This window comes from Antennarius striatus, chromosome 16 (genome assembly GCF_040054535.1).
Source record: "Antennarius striatus isolate MH-2024 chromosome 16, ASM4005453v1, whole genome shotgun sequence".
NCBI classification, from domain to species: domain Eukaryota; kingdom Metazoa; phylum Chordata; class Actinopteri; order Lophiiformes; family Antennariidae; genus Antennarius; species Antennarius striatus.
In genome coordinates this window covers 14543798-14558964 of record NC_090791.1, presented here as the reverse complement: position 1 = coordinate 14558964, position 15167 = coordinate 14543798, and the positions used below count along the sequence as shown (strand labels likewise).

General features: G+C 42.2%; 3 protein-coding genes across 3 annotated transcripts; 1 reads left to right on the top strand and 2 right to left on the bottom strand.

The window, feature by feature from the left end:
- Positions 1-5: 5 nt before the first annotated feature.
- On the bottom strand, positions 6-1553 carry LOC137609281 (GTPase IMAP family member 9). The gene is made up of 2 exons (XM_068336214.1): positions 1455-1553; positions 6-1162 (listed from the first exon to the last, which is right to left on the bottom strand). The coding sequence occupies exons 1-2, from the start codon at positions 1471-1473 to the stop codon at positions 141-143; spliced, it is 1041 nt and encodes a 346-aa protein (XP_068192315.1). The 5' UTR covers positions 1474-1553; the 3' UTR covers positions 6-140.
- A 2245-nt stretch (positions 1554-3798) lies between these two features.
- Positions 3799-7270, top strand: rsad1 (radical S-adenosyl methionine domain containing 1). The gene is made up of 9 exons (XM_068336212.1): positions 3799-4105; positions 4296-4429; positions 4519-4723; positions 4806-5171; positions 5856-5919; positions 6014-6161; positions 6452-6506; positions 6608-6711; positions 7035-7270. The coding sequence occupies exons 1-9, from the start codon at positions 3965-3967 to the stop codon at positions 7177-7179; spliced, it is 1362 nt and encodes a 453-aa protein (XP_068192313.1). The 5' UTR covers positions 3799-3964; the 3' UTR covers positions 7180-7270.
- Positions 7271-9003: 1733 nt separating this feature from the next.
- Positions 9004-10150, bottom strand: rasd2a (RASD family member 2a). The gene is made up of 2 exons (XM_068337698.1): positions 9619-10150; positions 9004-9515 (listed from the first exon to the last, which is right to left on the bottom strand). Exons 1-2 carry the CDS (start codon positions 10148-10150, stop codon positions 9004-9006), a joined length of 1044 nt encoding a protein of 347 aa, XP_068193799.1.
- Between the last annotated feature and the right edge of the window lie 5017 nt (positions 10151-15167).

Here is a 15167-nt window from a genome sequence, read left to right as displayed (position 1 = left end):
GCATAGTATAGAACAAATGAGTTTGTTTCTCAAGCTAAAGGGAGGTTTCCATTTCTTTTCTGGTTAGTATCGAGTCAGTCTGGATGCTGCTTACGTGACAGATACAAAGACCACATTTTTCCTGAGCTAATACTAAACTGCTATGAACGTGGAGCTGCAAAGAAGCGATTGATGAAGATTGAGTTAAAGTTAAGTCTGGCAGGAGGGGCTACCCTGTCCTCCAAGTGTTTTATAGCCACCTGAGCTGTTCCTCCTGCAGACCCCCCCACTGCTCCACCAATGATCCCATAAAGAACCATCCCTCCTGGCCCCTCAATGGACCCGAGCAACGCACCCACAACTGCCCCCACAATTAAACCTGTCCCCAGTCCTCTAGCCAGGGATGTTCTGAGCCATCCGTTGTTCATCTCTGCTTTGGCTCTGATCTCTGCACTAACGCTGTTGGTGTAGGCGTCCTTCTGCTGAGACAACTCCTCCGCTATGTATCGCTTCTCCATTTCACTCCACGTCTTCTTTATCTCTGCCGCCCTCTGTTTCCTGAGCCACTTTTCCTCCTTCTTCACACTGTCCTCTGCCTTCTGGAAAGTTCTGCTGGAGAAGCAGCCCCCTCCCAAGGAGGCCACCATTCGCTCTATCTTCTGCAGCAGTTCCTGATCCCGGGTGCGATCTCTCCAGTTCTTGCTGAAAAGATGGAAGCGGCCTCCATACTTCTCGATCAATTCTCTCAGGTGCCAGTCTGTCTTCCTCACCCTTTTTTCCAGGCTAGCTCTTTCTACATTTTCTTCACAGGCCAGGAGGACTATGCAGTGCTTCAGACTGTGTTTTCCAAAGCGTTCCTTCATCAGTTTTAGAGCACTCATTTCATTTGGGGAGATTTTCTCCAAGTCGAATGCAACAAGAAAGGCATGAGGACCAGGAATACACAAACACTTGGACCTTCTCAGCTCCATCTTCCTCTTTTGTTGTGATATATCTTTGTCGTAGAGGTTCGGTCCATTGATCACCTCCACTCGTCGACCATCCAGCTCACCAAAGTTCTTCCTGCTCTCAGAAATGCTGGCAATATTTTCAGGAAACACTTCTCTGCCAAGTAAAGCATTTGTTAGCAGGAACTGTGATGGACCACTACTCCCGACCACCATCACCCGTAATTCTGTAGTTCCTGTGAGAAATTTAAATCAAATTAATCCAAAAAAGTTAATTGGCAACTGTTACTTCAACAAAACTGACTTGTTTCAGGTCAGGTGTCATTTAAAGAGGTGTCAGTTTGTTTTAATTTTTCAAAGAGTTAAAAATTTTTGATTGTGTCAATTTCCTAATAATTTCTTAATAATTCTTTGTGAAAAAAATAAGGTGATATTATGCATAAAAAGTATAAAAAGTAAAAAAGGTAGTCTTATGTATACAGATGTATAGTCATATTTTCTTACCGCCAATTAAAGCAGTGATCGTACCTTTCTTCCTCCTATCCATTGGACAGATTTACGCCACAGGTTCCCAAATTTATTTTGGAATAATCAAAGGGTGGTTTTATCCTGGTTATTATCTCCAAGTGTTCCCTGAACTGAACTCCACACTGTTCACACTGCTCTCCAACACATTCATCTTCCCTCCCCCCATTATTAGGTAGGATTAAGTGGAAAATATCCCCAGGGTTGGAAGCTGGCAGTGAGGACATTGAACTCTTTAACATTAATATTTTCTAACAAAAGCTCTATTAAAAAAAACAAAACTAATTGAACTATTATTTTAATTTAAAATAAAAAAACAGCATTGACAATAACAACATTAATAATAGTAATAATAAAAATAACATTACAAACATAGAATCTTTCAAAAACTGACCGAATCTGTGAGTTCTTGAGGAGGTTGTTTACTTGTTTACACCGGACACATAATATCAACTCATTTCATCAAAAAAATCACAAAATATTGACCAGTGTTAATAAGTTCTAATCATAAGCGATTATTAGAAGACAACCCTTCTCTACAGTTACTTGTCCACCAACTTTATTATTACTGAACTTTATAATTACTTCAAAATGTAGAGCTTCGCCATGCATAGCTCTATAAACATTTAAACAGTGCTATTGTGTTGTTCTTTGTTGATATCAATACACTTTGGATGACCGTAAGTCTGTCTCACTCTCAGTCCACCCGAGTGTTTGCTCCAGGGTTTGGGGAGATCATTAGCTCATTAAATGAGTTTGATCCTTTGTTAGCAGAGCACAAATTTATTTCCAAATATAGACCAATCTCTGTCTAGACTGTCACTCTGACAACAGATCCAAGTGCACAATAGCCTACTCAAATCTAAACCAGCCATCCTGTAGCCGTTCAGATGTTCATGTACAGTACATGTAAATCACTAGTATTACAGCAGATAGTTTATATGAGAACTTAATGTACTGTATTTATTTTAGTTGTCGTCTGTCAGCTATTGTTGTTTCCGATGTGCAATCAACATATTAGTAAACATGTGTGATTCTCTAATTTACTACTACTAAATATAAGTATTTATTAGGCTCTACAATAGCCGGGGCAGTGCAACACACAAGTTTCAACAAAGGCTTGTGAATGCCAGCCATTCCATGACAGCGTGGCTACACCAGTGTTATGTAGCCAGAGGAAGAATGAAGGAAGCCGCACACCCTGGTTGAGTTCATGTAGAAACAAGGAATCAGCATCAATATGCCTCAGCTGACCATTACTGGTTAATAAGTTATAATTAATGATCTGAGGCCTGGTAGACTTTGACTTTGAGAGCCTTACACGGGATGCCCTTGTGCTTGGCTTGTGTGTGCTTGTGTGTGTGTGTGTGTGTGTGTGTGTGTGTGTGTGTGTGTGTGTGTGTGTGTGTGTGTGTGTGTGTGTGTGTGTGTGTGTGTGTGTTTGTGTTTGTGTGTGTTTGTGTGTGTCCAATTAGGGTAAGGAGATCACAGATCTTGAGTGGACGGTGATGAATCACAAACTATACCCAACTGAAAACCCATAGGGGGCGGGGAAGTAAGTGGGAAAATGTGAACAGCTCCAGGCAACTTCGGCTGAGGAGTGGGATAACATCCCACAGGATGGAGGATGGACGAGACAATGAGGGGGAGGATTAAGTCAATGCATTTAATGGAATTATATGTCCACAAATTTCAACAAACATTCTGCCAAAGAACTTTACAGAGCAGGTCAAGAATTGTACTCTACAGAGATCCAAAACTTCCCTGAACAAGGTTTGACTGGTTGGATTGAAAGAGAGAGAAATCTTAGGAAATAGCAGGGAGAGGAGGAGAGGGAGAGAGGTGTTAAATAGAAGGGAGAGAAAAATAGATGGGGAGGATAAGTAAAGAAGAGAGAGAGAGGGAGGAGAGAGATGGCATGAGTGACCGAACAGTACATGGTACAGTTTAAAAAATAGCTTGTAGTATTTATAAAAACTATTTAAATGACAGCATTGATGATAACAATGATGATGATGACAACGACGATGATGTTTTTTTCCTGAAAAGACTATATATTGTTTTGATATGTAAACAACAATGAAGGGACACACAGCCTATCTGTGTCTGGTGCTTGTATTTGAAATTAGAAATAAAATACAGGTTGTTATTTTCTTGACGCAAGCTATCAATGAAAATTTGGATGTAAACGCAGTAGTATGTGGTCCAATCTCTATACAGTATTGTACTTGTCGGCCGTCATATTCAAACAACGAAACGGCGCCCCCGTGTGGTCACAGTTGATAACACAAAAAAACCTAGTTTATGCATTTCCTGTTTGGGATGACGTCACGCCAACCAGGAAGAGCACTCTGTCCAACGCTTTTTTCAAGGTGTGTCGGCTCCACGTGCGTGACTGTGATTCAGCTTTTCCTTTCGTGATGGATTCGCGCTCGATTAGCCGTGAAAACGGGATCCTTTTCGCCAGTGCAGGACAGCCGTGACCGGTGACTCACGACCGGCGTCTCAGCAGAATGATCAGCCGCGGGTTGCGTGCGGCAAAACGTGTCCTGTCTCCCAGTGTGCGACGCTTCTCTGACGTCACCGCCGGGGATGGGATCGATGAATGGACGGGCTCTCCGCCTCTCAGGAACCAGGCGTCTCTCTACGTGCACGTGAGCCCGCTGTGATCAATATATCCGATTAGACATTATTATGCAAAGACACGTGCACGTCATGGAAATAATATACAAGTACAAGTGAATTAGAATGAATTAGGTGGTTTTATTTTCTCATTTAATAACATCTCTGTATGGGATGTTATTAAATGATGACCTAGAGTGACCTTCCCTCTTTCTCCTGCAGTGGCCTTACTGTCTCAGGAGATGCACCTACTGCAACTTCAACAAGTACATATCCCGAGGAAACAATGACCACCTGATGACTGAGTGCCTTCAGAGAGAGACTAAGACCTTGCTGCAGCTCAGTCAGCTCTCCTGGTACGGCCACGAGTTAGACCTGACACACGCAGTCACCCTGTATCGCCTTGCAACTTTCACTCGCCTTTCATTTTGGTTTTTCCGTGCAGCATTACCTCGGTATTTTTTGGTGGTGGGACTCCAAGCCTGGCGGAGCCCTCGACCATTGCAGCAGTCCTGGAAACTGTTTCCATGCATGCAAATCTGTCAGAAACAGCAGAGGTCACGCTAGAGGTCAACCCGACTCCAGCGGGAAAGTCAAAGTTAGAGGACTACCACCGAGCAGGTGTGAACCGTTTTTCCATTGGGGTCCAGGTGAATGTATGATTTATACGACGCTGATCACAGGAGGTGTGATTCGGTGCACATGCTTCTCATCATATTTTCAACTCATCAGTCTTTGCAGGACAAGGATTTGAAATTTCTTGGAAGGGACCACAGTTCTCATCAGGCTGTACAGACTATCGAAGAGGCCAGGAGATTGTGTCCTGGGAGGGTGTCGGTGGATGTCATGTTCGGACGTCCCAAACAAAGCGTTGAATCCTGGGAGAAAGAGTTGTTGGAGCTGTTGAGGGTGTGTGACGACCACGTGTCTTTGTACCAGCTGACCTTGGAGCGAGGCACCCGGCTGTTCAAACAGGTCGTAGGAGGAGAGGTGACTGTTCCACCCGAAGATGTGACAGCGGAGATGTACCAACGTGCCAGGACGATGCTCCACCGGCACGGCTTCCTGCAGTACGAGGTGTCTAACTTTGCAAGAAATGTAAGTCCTTGTTGTTTCCTGAGCTTCAAAGACAATGATTTTTTTTTTTCAAAAAGGTTTGTTTTTTAGTTGGAACACAGCTGTCAAAATGCTTTATGTATGGAATAGATAGAGATGCATTAATGATCCAAAACTGGGAAATTCACAATGAAAGTGTGAATGAAAGTGTAGTAGAAGATCAGTCAGAAACACTACTTCAAATCAAAGTTTGAGAAAGGTTTCATATTTATGTGTAAAAGAGTTTTTGTAACGGTGAACTCCTAATATAATATCCCTGAAGATGAACTCAACCAAGTTTTCAGCTCAATGCTAATGTCAGTTTAGCGTTGTTTTTTTTAATAATAAAATTGGCATTATAAAAATTGGAAAGTGAAATAAATGTTTTTAGCTGATGGGAATTAATTTTGTAGTTTTGAGGAGATAAAATTCCCCAAATCCTGCCTTACGAATAGATGATCAGCTATATTTAAAATGTGAAATAGGTTTTCCCACATCTGGCCATTGAATCGGTGACGTGTTTTTGAACCCCTTGAATATATTATTCATCTGGGATGTTTAGTTTTTAATGAAGTGTCTTCTACAGCAATCAACAGCAGATGGCTGATTAGTCTCCTCTTGTTTGGCCTCATGAATACAAATAAGACAAACACTTGTTTCAACACAATCATTCTCTGTATGATGCAGAAGGCAGTGAGTCACCACAACATGAACTACTGGAGAGGAGGGCAGTACATCGGCGTGGGCCCAGGTGAAGTATTATGTAAACTGATATCAAACATCGATGAAAAACTGGTCCTCGCCAGTAAGTTTATTGCATTGTTTTGTTTTGTTTTATGCGGTAGGAGCCCACGGTCGGTTTGTTCCTCGAAAAGAAGGAGTTCTGGTTCGGGAGGCCAGGACTCAGACGCTGGAGCCCGATGTCTGGATCCGCGAGGTCCAGCAGAGGGGGCACGGGACTCGGAGGAGGATTCAGCTCAGCCATCTCGGACTGTGAGCTGTTGTCCTTTCAGACAGTCGTGTTGTGTTTGTGATGAGTGAAGTATATTTAGGGGCCAACTGTGAATTCCACAAATAGAGTGACACGTATCGATAGCATAGCAAACAATCCAGTGTCAGAAATATGGTGAGGAAGGTGTCTTCACATGCATTCTTACAAATGTTCTGTCCTTGTGAAACGCCAACGTCACTTTCACCCATTATTTACTCAGTCTGTCTCGTCCCTGTCCTCATCCAACTGTCATCACTCTGAGGCTCTGCAGTGAAAGATGTTTTTCTTGCAGATTGGAGGAGGTGTTGGTGATGGGAATGAGACTGACAGAGGGCATTAATCACGAGGTGAAGTTGCCATACTAGTGTGAAACACACAAAATGACAGGTAACGTGACGCTTCACCATTCAGTTCATCTCGCTAAAGTGATTGTGGACATTCTGTGCAGCGTTGGGAGCTCTTTAGCCCCCGGCTGGGCCTCCGTGAGGCCTTTGGTGGATCCACCGATGTCCAAGAGTTGCTACAGAGCGGACAACTGGTCCTCGATGAAAGGTGACTCATGGCTGTGATTTTTACAATCCTTGACATGAAACCTTTCACTTTTTCACAAATGAGAGAGTGATGACTCATTCATTTACTCACTAATGCAATTCAGTATGAATTATTTTCTTAATTGTCCATTTCAAAATGTCAAGTAATGGGCAGAAAAAGCCTTCTAGACTATCCCTGAGTGCGGGCTGATGTAACAAATAGTGTAATTTAGTCAACCAGCACTTTAAACCCCCTCAAGATATCAAATCCAATTAATATTTTATAAATGGACTAGATTTGTGTCTCAATGTTTTATCAGGTATTGTTTCTTCTTTCCTGATTAGAGGTCTGCGCTGCTCATGGGATGGACTGGCCTTATTGGACAGTATGCTTCCAGCGCTACTGGTTGAACTGGAAAGGAAGGTCAGTCAGAGGCCGCAGGGGGGCCACCGTGCTGACAGATCAAAAAATAAGACCTCCAACCCATGATAACAGGATTATTTAAATGTTAATGTGCAATACACTTTCTCACCTCTGTGTATCTTCAATAAAACCTTAAGCTTCTTTCAAATAAACTATATTGAACATAAACATTTTTGGGTCTGTAATTACTTCTAGTAAAGTTATATTTTCACCTCTTTGCATTTGTCTGGTCTTTATGTAAAAACTAAATGGATTTCCATGAAACTTATTGGAAGGATGGAACTTGAGACAGAAAAAAAAACTTTTATTCCCTTGGTGCAGATCTAGATAAATGGGCAAATCAATGTTTGAGGGGGAATCGTGGATGTTTAGGGGCTCAGTGTCTATTAATTGGTGCAGTTTGGTGTGTATCCATAATAGTCCACCACACTTACAGATAGAGGCATTTAAAAGAAACATTTAAAAAATGATGCTACAAATGATTCTTTTTAAAATCAGAATCAAGGGAATCTTTTTGTTAGGTAGTATCAATGACTGGTTGAGACACGTTGTACTCACACCAAATCACCTTAACACTCAAGCTACACAGAATACGCAGTAATAGAGCTCAATGGTGTCTGACCTGACGCCCTTTAGTCAAGGACTGTCGTGTCTGAAGTGCTCTTCTGTGTCACGCTGATGGGGACAGTTTAAAAGTGCACTTTTGAATGACTCATGTTCCGTTTTGGGGTTTTTTCTCATGAGGCAACAGACACATGCCTCTGTCTCATAGATAAATGGATGAATTGATTATGTCCAAATAACTGCTCTCATCTCAGTAGTCATGGATACTGGAGTTGTAAAGTGTGAACACTGATTAACCGTTTGTCCTCTGCTTTTACCATGCATGAAAATTTGGTGTGATTTCAGTCTTGTGTCCTATTTCTCCGTTTTTATCATTTGCTGTTTCCCTACACAGCCTGACGTTACTATATTTTATATATTGTTTTTTTAAAATATTTTTAAGACCCGAATCTGCTCCATCGGGAATTTCAGACACTGATCGGATTTATTTTCCAGTCTTTAAAGAAGGACACACATCCTTTTCTTTATAAGAAGTAGCCTTCATTTATAATAAAACATCTTTCTTTGAAATTGAAGGTTTGGACTGAAAGCAGAGGATGTAACGGTAACATTCAGAACTGGAGGATGACTGGAGGTTGTTGGTTTTTTTTGCATCAAAGCGTCATTTTCCAAACCCAAGGGCACTCTGAATGGAAGCCCACGTCATGCTTTCTTCTAGGCAACCTGCAGCGTGGGTTGGATGCGCATCCTTACAGGAATGAAGTGTTCCTACCGGTTTCAGGTCGTAAATGGAGCTGCTTAGAAGCAGTTGAATGTGGGCTCTCTCCATGGTGCTGATTACACCGAGCTCAAGATGTTCCTCTCCTGTTGTCATCCATCTATTCACTTAATGGTGCTCTAAGTGCTCTGGTGACATTCACCAGTGATGGTGCTGATTAAGCAGGCTTTGTCACACTTCTTCTTGATGCCATAGATGTGGGAGGCTTGGAAGTATGAGCAATCTCACGTCTGACAATTAGAAGGTGAGCTATTGAGTCATGTGCTACACACTTGTGATAATCACTTCCAAATAATTATTGCTGAACATCCTCGAGTCTAAAAATATCTGTGCTGATCTACAGAGAAATAGGAATGCAAATAAACTGACAGAATAAATGATGAAGCACATATTAGAAATAACATTTTTATTAGAGCATAATATAATACTGTTATAATACAAAAAAAAACGTGAATGCACTGGTCCAGCCGAGTGCTACAGAGTATAACTCCTTACTTATATATATTGCAGCATACTACTACAATTGGTTTATCGAAAGGCTTCACGATTCATTGAATGTGACACCTCTCGGGTTTGTTGTTTCTGGATTTCAGCACCAGCTGCAGGTCGCTGGTGAAGCTCGGCCGGCGCGCCAGAGGGTCCGTGGCGGCGCAGGGCGCACCGAGCCCCCGCGTCCGGCTCCCTCCTCTGCCCCGCTGGCTGATGCACAGCGACTGGTAGGTGAGGATGGAGACGAGCTGATGCCGAGACGGATTGGTCTCGTTCGGCAGTCCTCCTAGACTGGCAAGGGCCCTGAACGCATCGTCCAGGCCGGTGCCGTCTTTAGCCGAGGTTTCAAAGTACGCGACATCCTCACCGAGGAATTCCGTCACTTCTGTCCGCCTCACGGCTCTCGGCGCTTCCAGGTCCGCTTTATTCCCGCAGATAACGGCCGTTAATCTCTCTGGATTTCTAAATTTCTGGATCTTTGATTTGGCGACCTTGATCTCGTCGTACAGCTGACAGACTTCATGGAAAGATTCTCTGTCATCCAAAGTGAACACGAGCAGAAAGGAGTCACCTAGAGGAGAAAAGGCATCACATTTTCAGAATTCAGCCACTTCCCCGTCAAATTAAACTATTCATTTAAAGATTCAATGACTTAATGTATTTAAAGTGCTAACCTGTTAGTATGGACAACCTCCGTTTCGCGGGGAAGTTCCTCTCACTCGCCGCGTCCAGGAGGTCAATCTGGTACGCCTTCCCACCGATGTGGAACAGCTTTCTGTGAAAGTCCTCGGTTGTGGGTTCGTACTTGTCTTCGAACTCTTTTCCCAGGAATTGCCGGAGGATGTTAGTTTTACCTACTTTTGGCGCGCCAAGTACAACTATTCTGTGACAGTTCTTGGGCTTCGCCAGACCCAGTTCCAGCAGATCCACGGATCCCTTTGGAAGTCGTTCGGTGGTCACCTGTTGGTTGGCAGAGCAGGATCTGCTCTCAACTACTCGTTTTTCCTGCTGTCTCCAGCGACCTTTCACCGTTTTCACGATGCCCATGCCTGACTTCGGTATGTTTGAGACCTTGGGGTGCTGGGATACTGCGCAAAGGGCTGTGCGCTGAGGAACTGGATGCGTAATGCGCGATCCCCTGGTGTGAGAGTTGAACATTTCGAAGATGCCATCAACGGGAAGGTAAAACTTCTCAGTTGCGTTCATCTCCCTGGTCTTTCAAACGTCTCAAAGACACCGAGAGGCGATCAGAATGTCATCAGCCCAGCTGCTCACCCATGTGTGCGCCCAAACGGAGTGGAGCGTCTTCTCTTATGCTCCCACTCCGAGCGCATCGCCTGCGTCACCGTCACCGTCAGAGAAGACGCTCCTTTTATAGAAGCACAAAGCAAACTCCGAACCAAAAAGGGCCCACAAGACCCACACTTCACACGCTTATGATTTTCCTTTTATGAAATGAAGTCGGGAGAAGTCTGATGATAAATTTGTGGGTCACTTGCGCACTGCAACTTCTAATTGATGGTAATCAGGCTTAGATTATGCATGATTTTTAACATGTAGTCCTGATTTATTCAGAGTAGATTAAATTAGATTGTAGCTGGTTTATCTCATTATGGATAAATGGATGAATGTGCTGGGTGAGAACCCTCCGAATTCTGGAAACATCTGTGAATCTGAGATATAACCACAAATGTCATGGAGACAAACTCAATTTGTCCTGTTGAGTTTATCTATTTTTGTGAAGAGAAAAACACCAAACGTGTTTTCCTATGTACCTGGACATCCCGGTGTGACTGTGGAGTTGGGATTTACTTATCCACCAGGATGATGTAATAGTACCTGCACACAACCCACACTGATATCACAGATCACGACATCTTATCAGTACAAAGGCTGAAGAAACAGCTCACGGTCTCCTGATGGATTCACCAGGAGTGATGGATGATGAGTCCACTGCTGCACCCACAGCTTCAGCAGCTGCAATCTAATTTCATTTTCCACTGTATGAAGATGTAGCTCACGGGCAAGAGATGCGAGCCAAACAAATGGTGTGGAACATCCCAAGTGGCGAATGGGGAGCCCAGCTTACCACTCATATTGAGTCATTTTGCAATGGCAACTGTAAATCCCCGTAACACTCCCCTGCAGGTGTCAAACAGTGCACTGCCAACACTAAATATTTATTTTATCATTCGTTGGTGAGGAATTTAATGCAAGTGACAAACGCATTTTGGTATAAATTACATCCAAGAGCTTCACAGGCTTTTAAAGTAAGATTATCAATCCTGAGGAAATCCTTGTGATAGATATTGCTCCAAAATTACAGCAACACAAGACATAAAAATTAAAAATAAATAAATAAAATGAACAGATTGTTATTAAAAAGTAAAGATGTGAAGCGTCTGAGGAGAAAATGCAAGTGCCAATGACTGATATAACAATAGAAATAAGAAACCACTACCTGCAACAACTACCTAATAATCCAGCTAGCAATGTAAACATTTTCGAGCCAATGATTAATTTATCTCTTTATTTCACATCTTGGGACAAATTTAGCATATTTTATGTACATTTATAATTAAACCTTTAAAGAAAGATGCAGAGTTATGTACTCACATTATTTGGATACCCTAATAGCTATGTTAGCTCAGGTTTTTTTTTAATGCGTAGGTGTGATTGCTTATTTTCCCATTTTTTGCTGGTTAGCTAGTTAGATATTGTTTCAATTCTTCCACCATGTCTGGCAATGACCGACTGTAAGAATGTTGCTTTTGCACTCAGATGTGTGGTGTCTTTACTTTTACATTAAGGATGATGCTCGATGAATTGACCAAGGACATGTTTTAACTAGAGCGCTCAAAGGCGTTTCTATGAATGTTGAACAGTTTGTGAGTTCATTCCAGGAGCTGGAACAAACTGAACTTTCTTTTTCTCTGTCAAGCTGACTTTTTCATAACTTCTTGTATGAAATAGTTTCTTTATCAAGAAGAAAAGCCTTGATTAAAGAGGTCAGTCTCGCTTCAATAACTGCAGCTCAGAGAAGCGAGAAGAAAACCCTGTCTTGACAGAAAACATGGTTAAGGTACATTTTCTCTTGCCTTAAAATGTATGATGATGTTCTAATGGGAAAGAAAAGTTTTAATCGATCATCCGGATGGAGATGATATATCTAAACTTATTACAATTATCAAATCTAGCACAAAATATATTTGTATAGTCTCTATATTTCTTTGTCTTAAACCCATATTTTGTGTCTTTGGGACCCCAACCTCAGTTGTGAAGGCAAACCTCATGAATTTGTTGCTGGTTCACTCCCTGGTTACAGGACTAAATATAGACAACACTTTCTCTCCAGTAAGGCTCAATAAGGGTTTTATTATGATGATTGGATCACATCACCAGTCCATCAGAGTCACTCTGATATATTATTAGACTCCTGAATGGTTCATGTCAGTGGAGACGAGTCACCTGTTTGATTCCAGCTGTTATGGAAACTTGTACGTTCCCCACCAAATTTAATGATTTGTGTTACCACTTTATTTTCCTAAATGTTCCACCACATTTAATCGGTTAGTAAAAGAGAAGGACGTCTGTGCTGGTATTTATGAGCTGTGTCTCAATGCTAGTGGGAGAACACACTGTGTTCTTTTTTCTTTGTCACTTTGAGCGAAATGCCGTCTGTCCACTTGACATTTCTGCAGAAATACTTTTATCTTTTGAGCTCATTTGTAGGGATCATAGTATAGTAGTAGATAGAGGGGTCCTCCCTAAACCCTACCAGCTCCAATAGAATGTGGAAAACAAACGGGTCCTGTATCGACTGCACAGCACACAAACTCATGAACCAAGTGCTCAAACACGCTGATCAGCATCAGCTTTCGTCATGAAGTAACAAAAGGAACAATTTGCATAGCCCCACCCTGTGTTGTGTGAGAACGCTTCCCTCTCACTGGATAAGGGGGCGTTCATCCCAGGATGAAGTTTGGTGTGTCCAGCGGTACGTTTCTTTGCAAGTTTGTTTGTGCAAACCGCTTCTCTTCAGTTCGCATCAGCAATAAGAGTCAATACAAATATGGCTTTGCCTCAACACTGACCCTCATTTAAGGATCCCTCCCAACCATACCCATGAGAGGGGCGTTGAAAATTCAGGGCCATGGATCAGTTTGGGGTAAACATGTCAAATACAGTGTAGTTGGATGTTTGACAATTGTGTGAAATGGATTTAAAGAGTATAATATATATCTTTAATTAAAATCACCACAGTTTCCTCATTCTTTCTCTTTGTTTTCAATTCATCTTAAACTCTTGACAGCAGTGTTTTTTCCTTTCGGCTTTTCCCTTCAGGGGTCGCCACAGCGAATCAATTGCCTCCATCTAACCCTGTTTTCTGCATCCTCTTCTCTCACACCAAATTAAGCAATTTAATTCAATAGTTTACAGAACCAAAATGGATTGGAAAAATATGTAAGTGTTTAGACTAAACGTAACTGGTGCCAGCTCATCTTAAAGGAATATTTGTTAGTTTTCTGTAATAAATGCCCTTTGGGTTTTTATGTTTTGGACTATTTGCCAGAGAAGCAAGACATTTGACTGTATTGAATTGAGTTCTATAGAATTATGGCAGACCTTTGTCAGAAATTAGTTCTGACACTTAATTTCCTAAAAAATACATTAATACTAAAGAAAAATAAAACAACAAATGCTCCATTCATGCATTCATTTTCTGTAACCAGTTATCCTTTACAGAGTGGCGGTGGGCTATTTTTCCAGCTGACAGTGGGGAAAGAAGGGGTAGGGCGACAATTCAACACAGGGAGGCTACATTAGCCCTGCAGGAGAACACTGCACAAATCTGATTCATTTTTTTTGTTGATACGTGACACAGCTGTATTTTTTCATGATGATGCGAGCAGCACAAATCAAATAAGATCTGATGTGTTCAGTTGCTTTTGGCCATTTTTATTGAAGGTCATAAATCTGATTCCTACTGATGTGATGCGATAGCAGTGTCAAAAATCAGATCACAATTCATGTGTCTGTTCTACTGTTGAGCACGTTAACATCAGTGTTTGATCAGCAGTGGTGGACGAGGTCAAATATGGAGGGGCAGCTCAGACACCATGTTGTAAATGTCACGGGTAAACGGGGAAAACTCTTGAATCAAATCCTATTTCTTTATTTCAGCCTTAAAGACTCAACGTGAACGTGATCGGCCAGGGAAAAAAGAACAGATGTGAGAGAAAAAAGCCTGAATTGTCACTTTGAGCTGCAGCGTGAATGAGTAGAGACCACGAACCACACACATAGTCAGACGTGAGCAATCCAGAGGCAAAACACACAGATGGAGGGAGGACATGCAGAACTCGTCCAGAACAGTAACAGGTCTGGTGACACAAGTAACCACACACACACACACACGTCACACACGGAGCAAAACAAAATAGTTACCGTATGCCGCATAAGAATTTCTGTGTCTAAATTACTAGATACACAAAAATAAAATACTTTTATATAAAAAAGTAACTTGAATCTATAAATAATAAGGTGCATAAACTGGAGTTTGAGTCCTTCTGGAAGACCAGGGCAACGTGATGGAGGCTGGAGCTCTGCAGGATAGGAGGCTGACTTCAGTGGTGACCATTAGTCTTGGACCCCGAGGAGTCCAAATTTTATTATGTACAATTTTACATCACAGAAGTAAGTGAAGAACTCATTTCAAATAAATCCAGTCAAACCAGTAGAGGGCAGCAAAGAAAGGCAGAAGGAGTTTGGGACCTCTGGAAGTGTTGAGAGTCCCTCTCCTGAGTGGCGTCCCCAACAGGCCAGTGTTGGTTCTAGGCCTTCTCTCCTCCCCCTCTGTTTTCCCAGACCGTGCCAGTACGTCCCCCCCCCAGCACTGACCTCACCAGGCCTTTGTTGGGAAACAAAGAATGTTCTGACATCTGTTTTTAGGAGAAATAAAGACATAGGGTTCAAGACAAAGAGGAGTGCCCGAGGAGCAACAGATACACGAGGGTAAAACATGTCTCCAGAATCACGTGTACCTTTAAAAAGATACAGAAATATCTTCCAAAAGTCCGATCCAACTTAGACTGTCCTTGTCATACCTTCATACCTCTGATTTCTGTACATAGTTTTCCTGCTGTTGTGTCAGAGAGACGTGTCTTTGTTGTTTCAAGGTGGAGCTGGTATTTCCTGTATATCCAGCTCAGTCAGGAGCCAC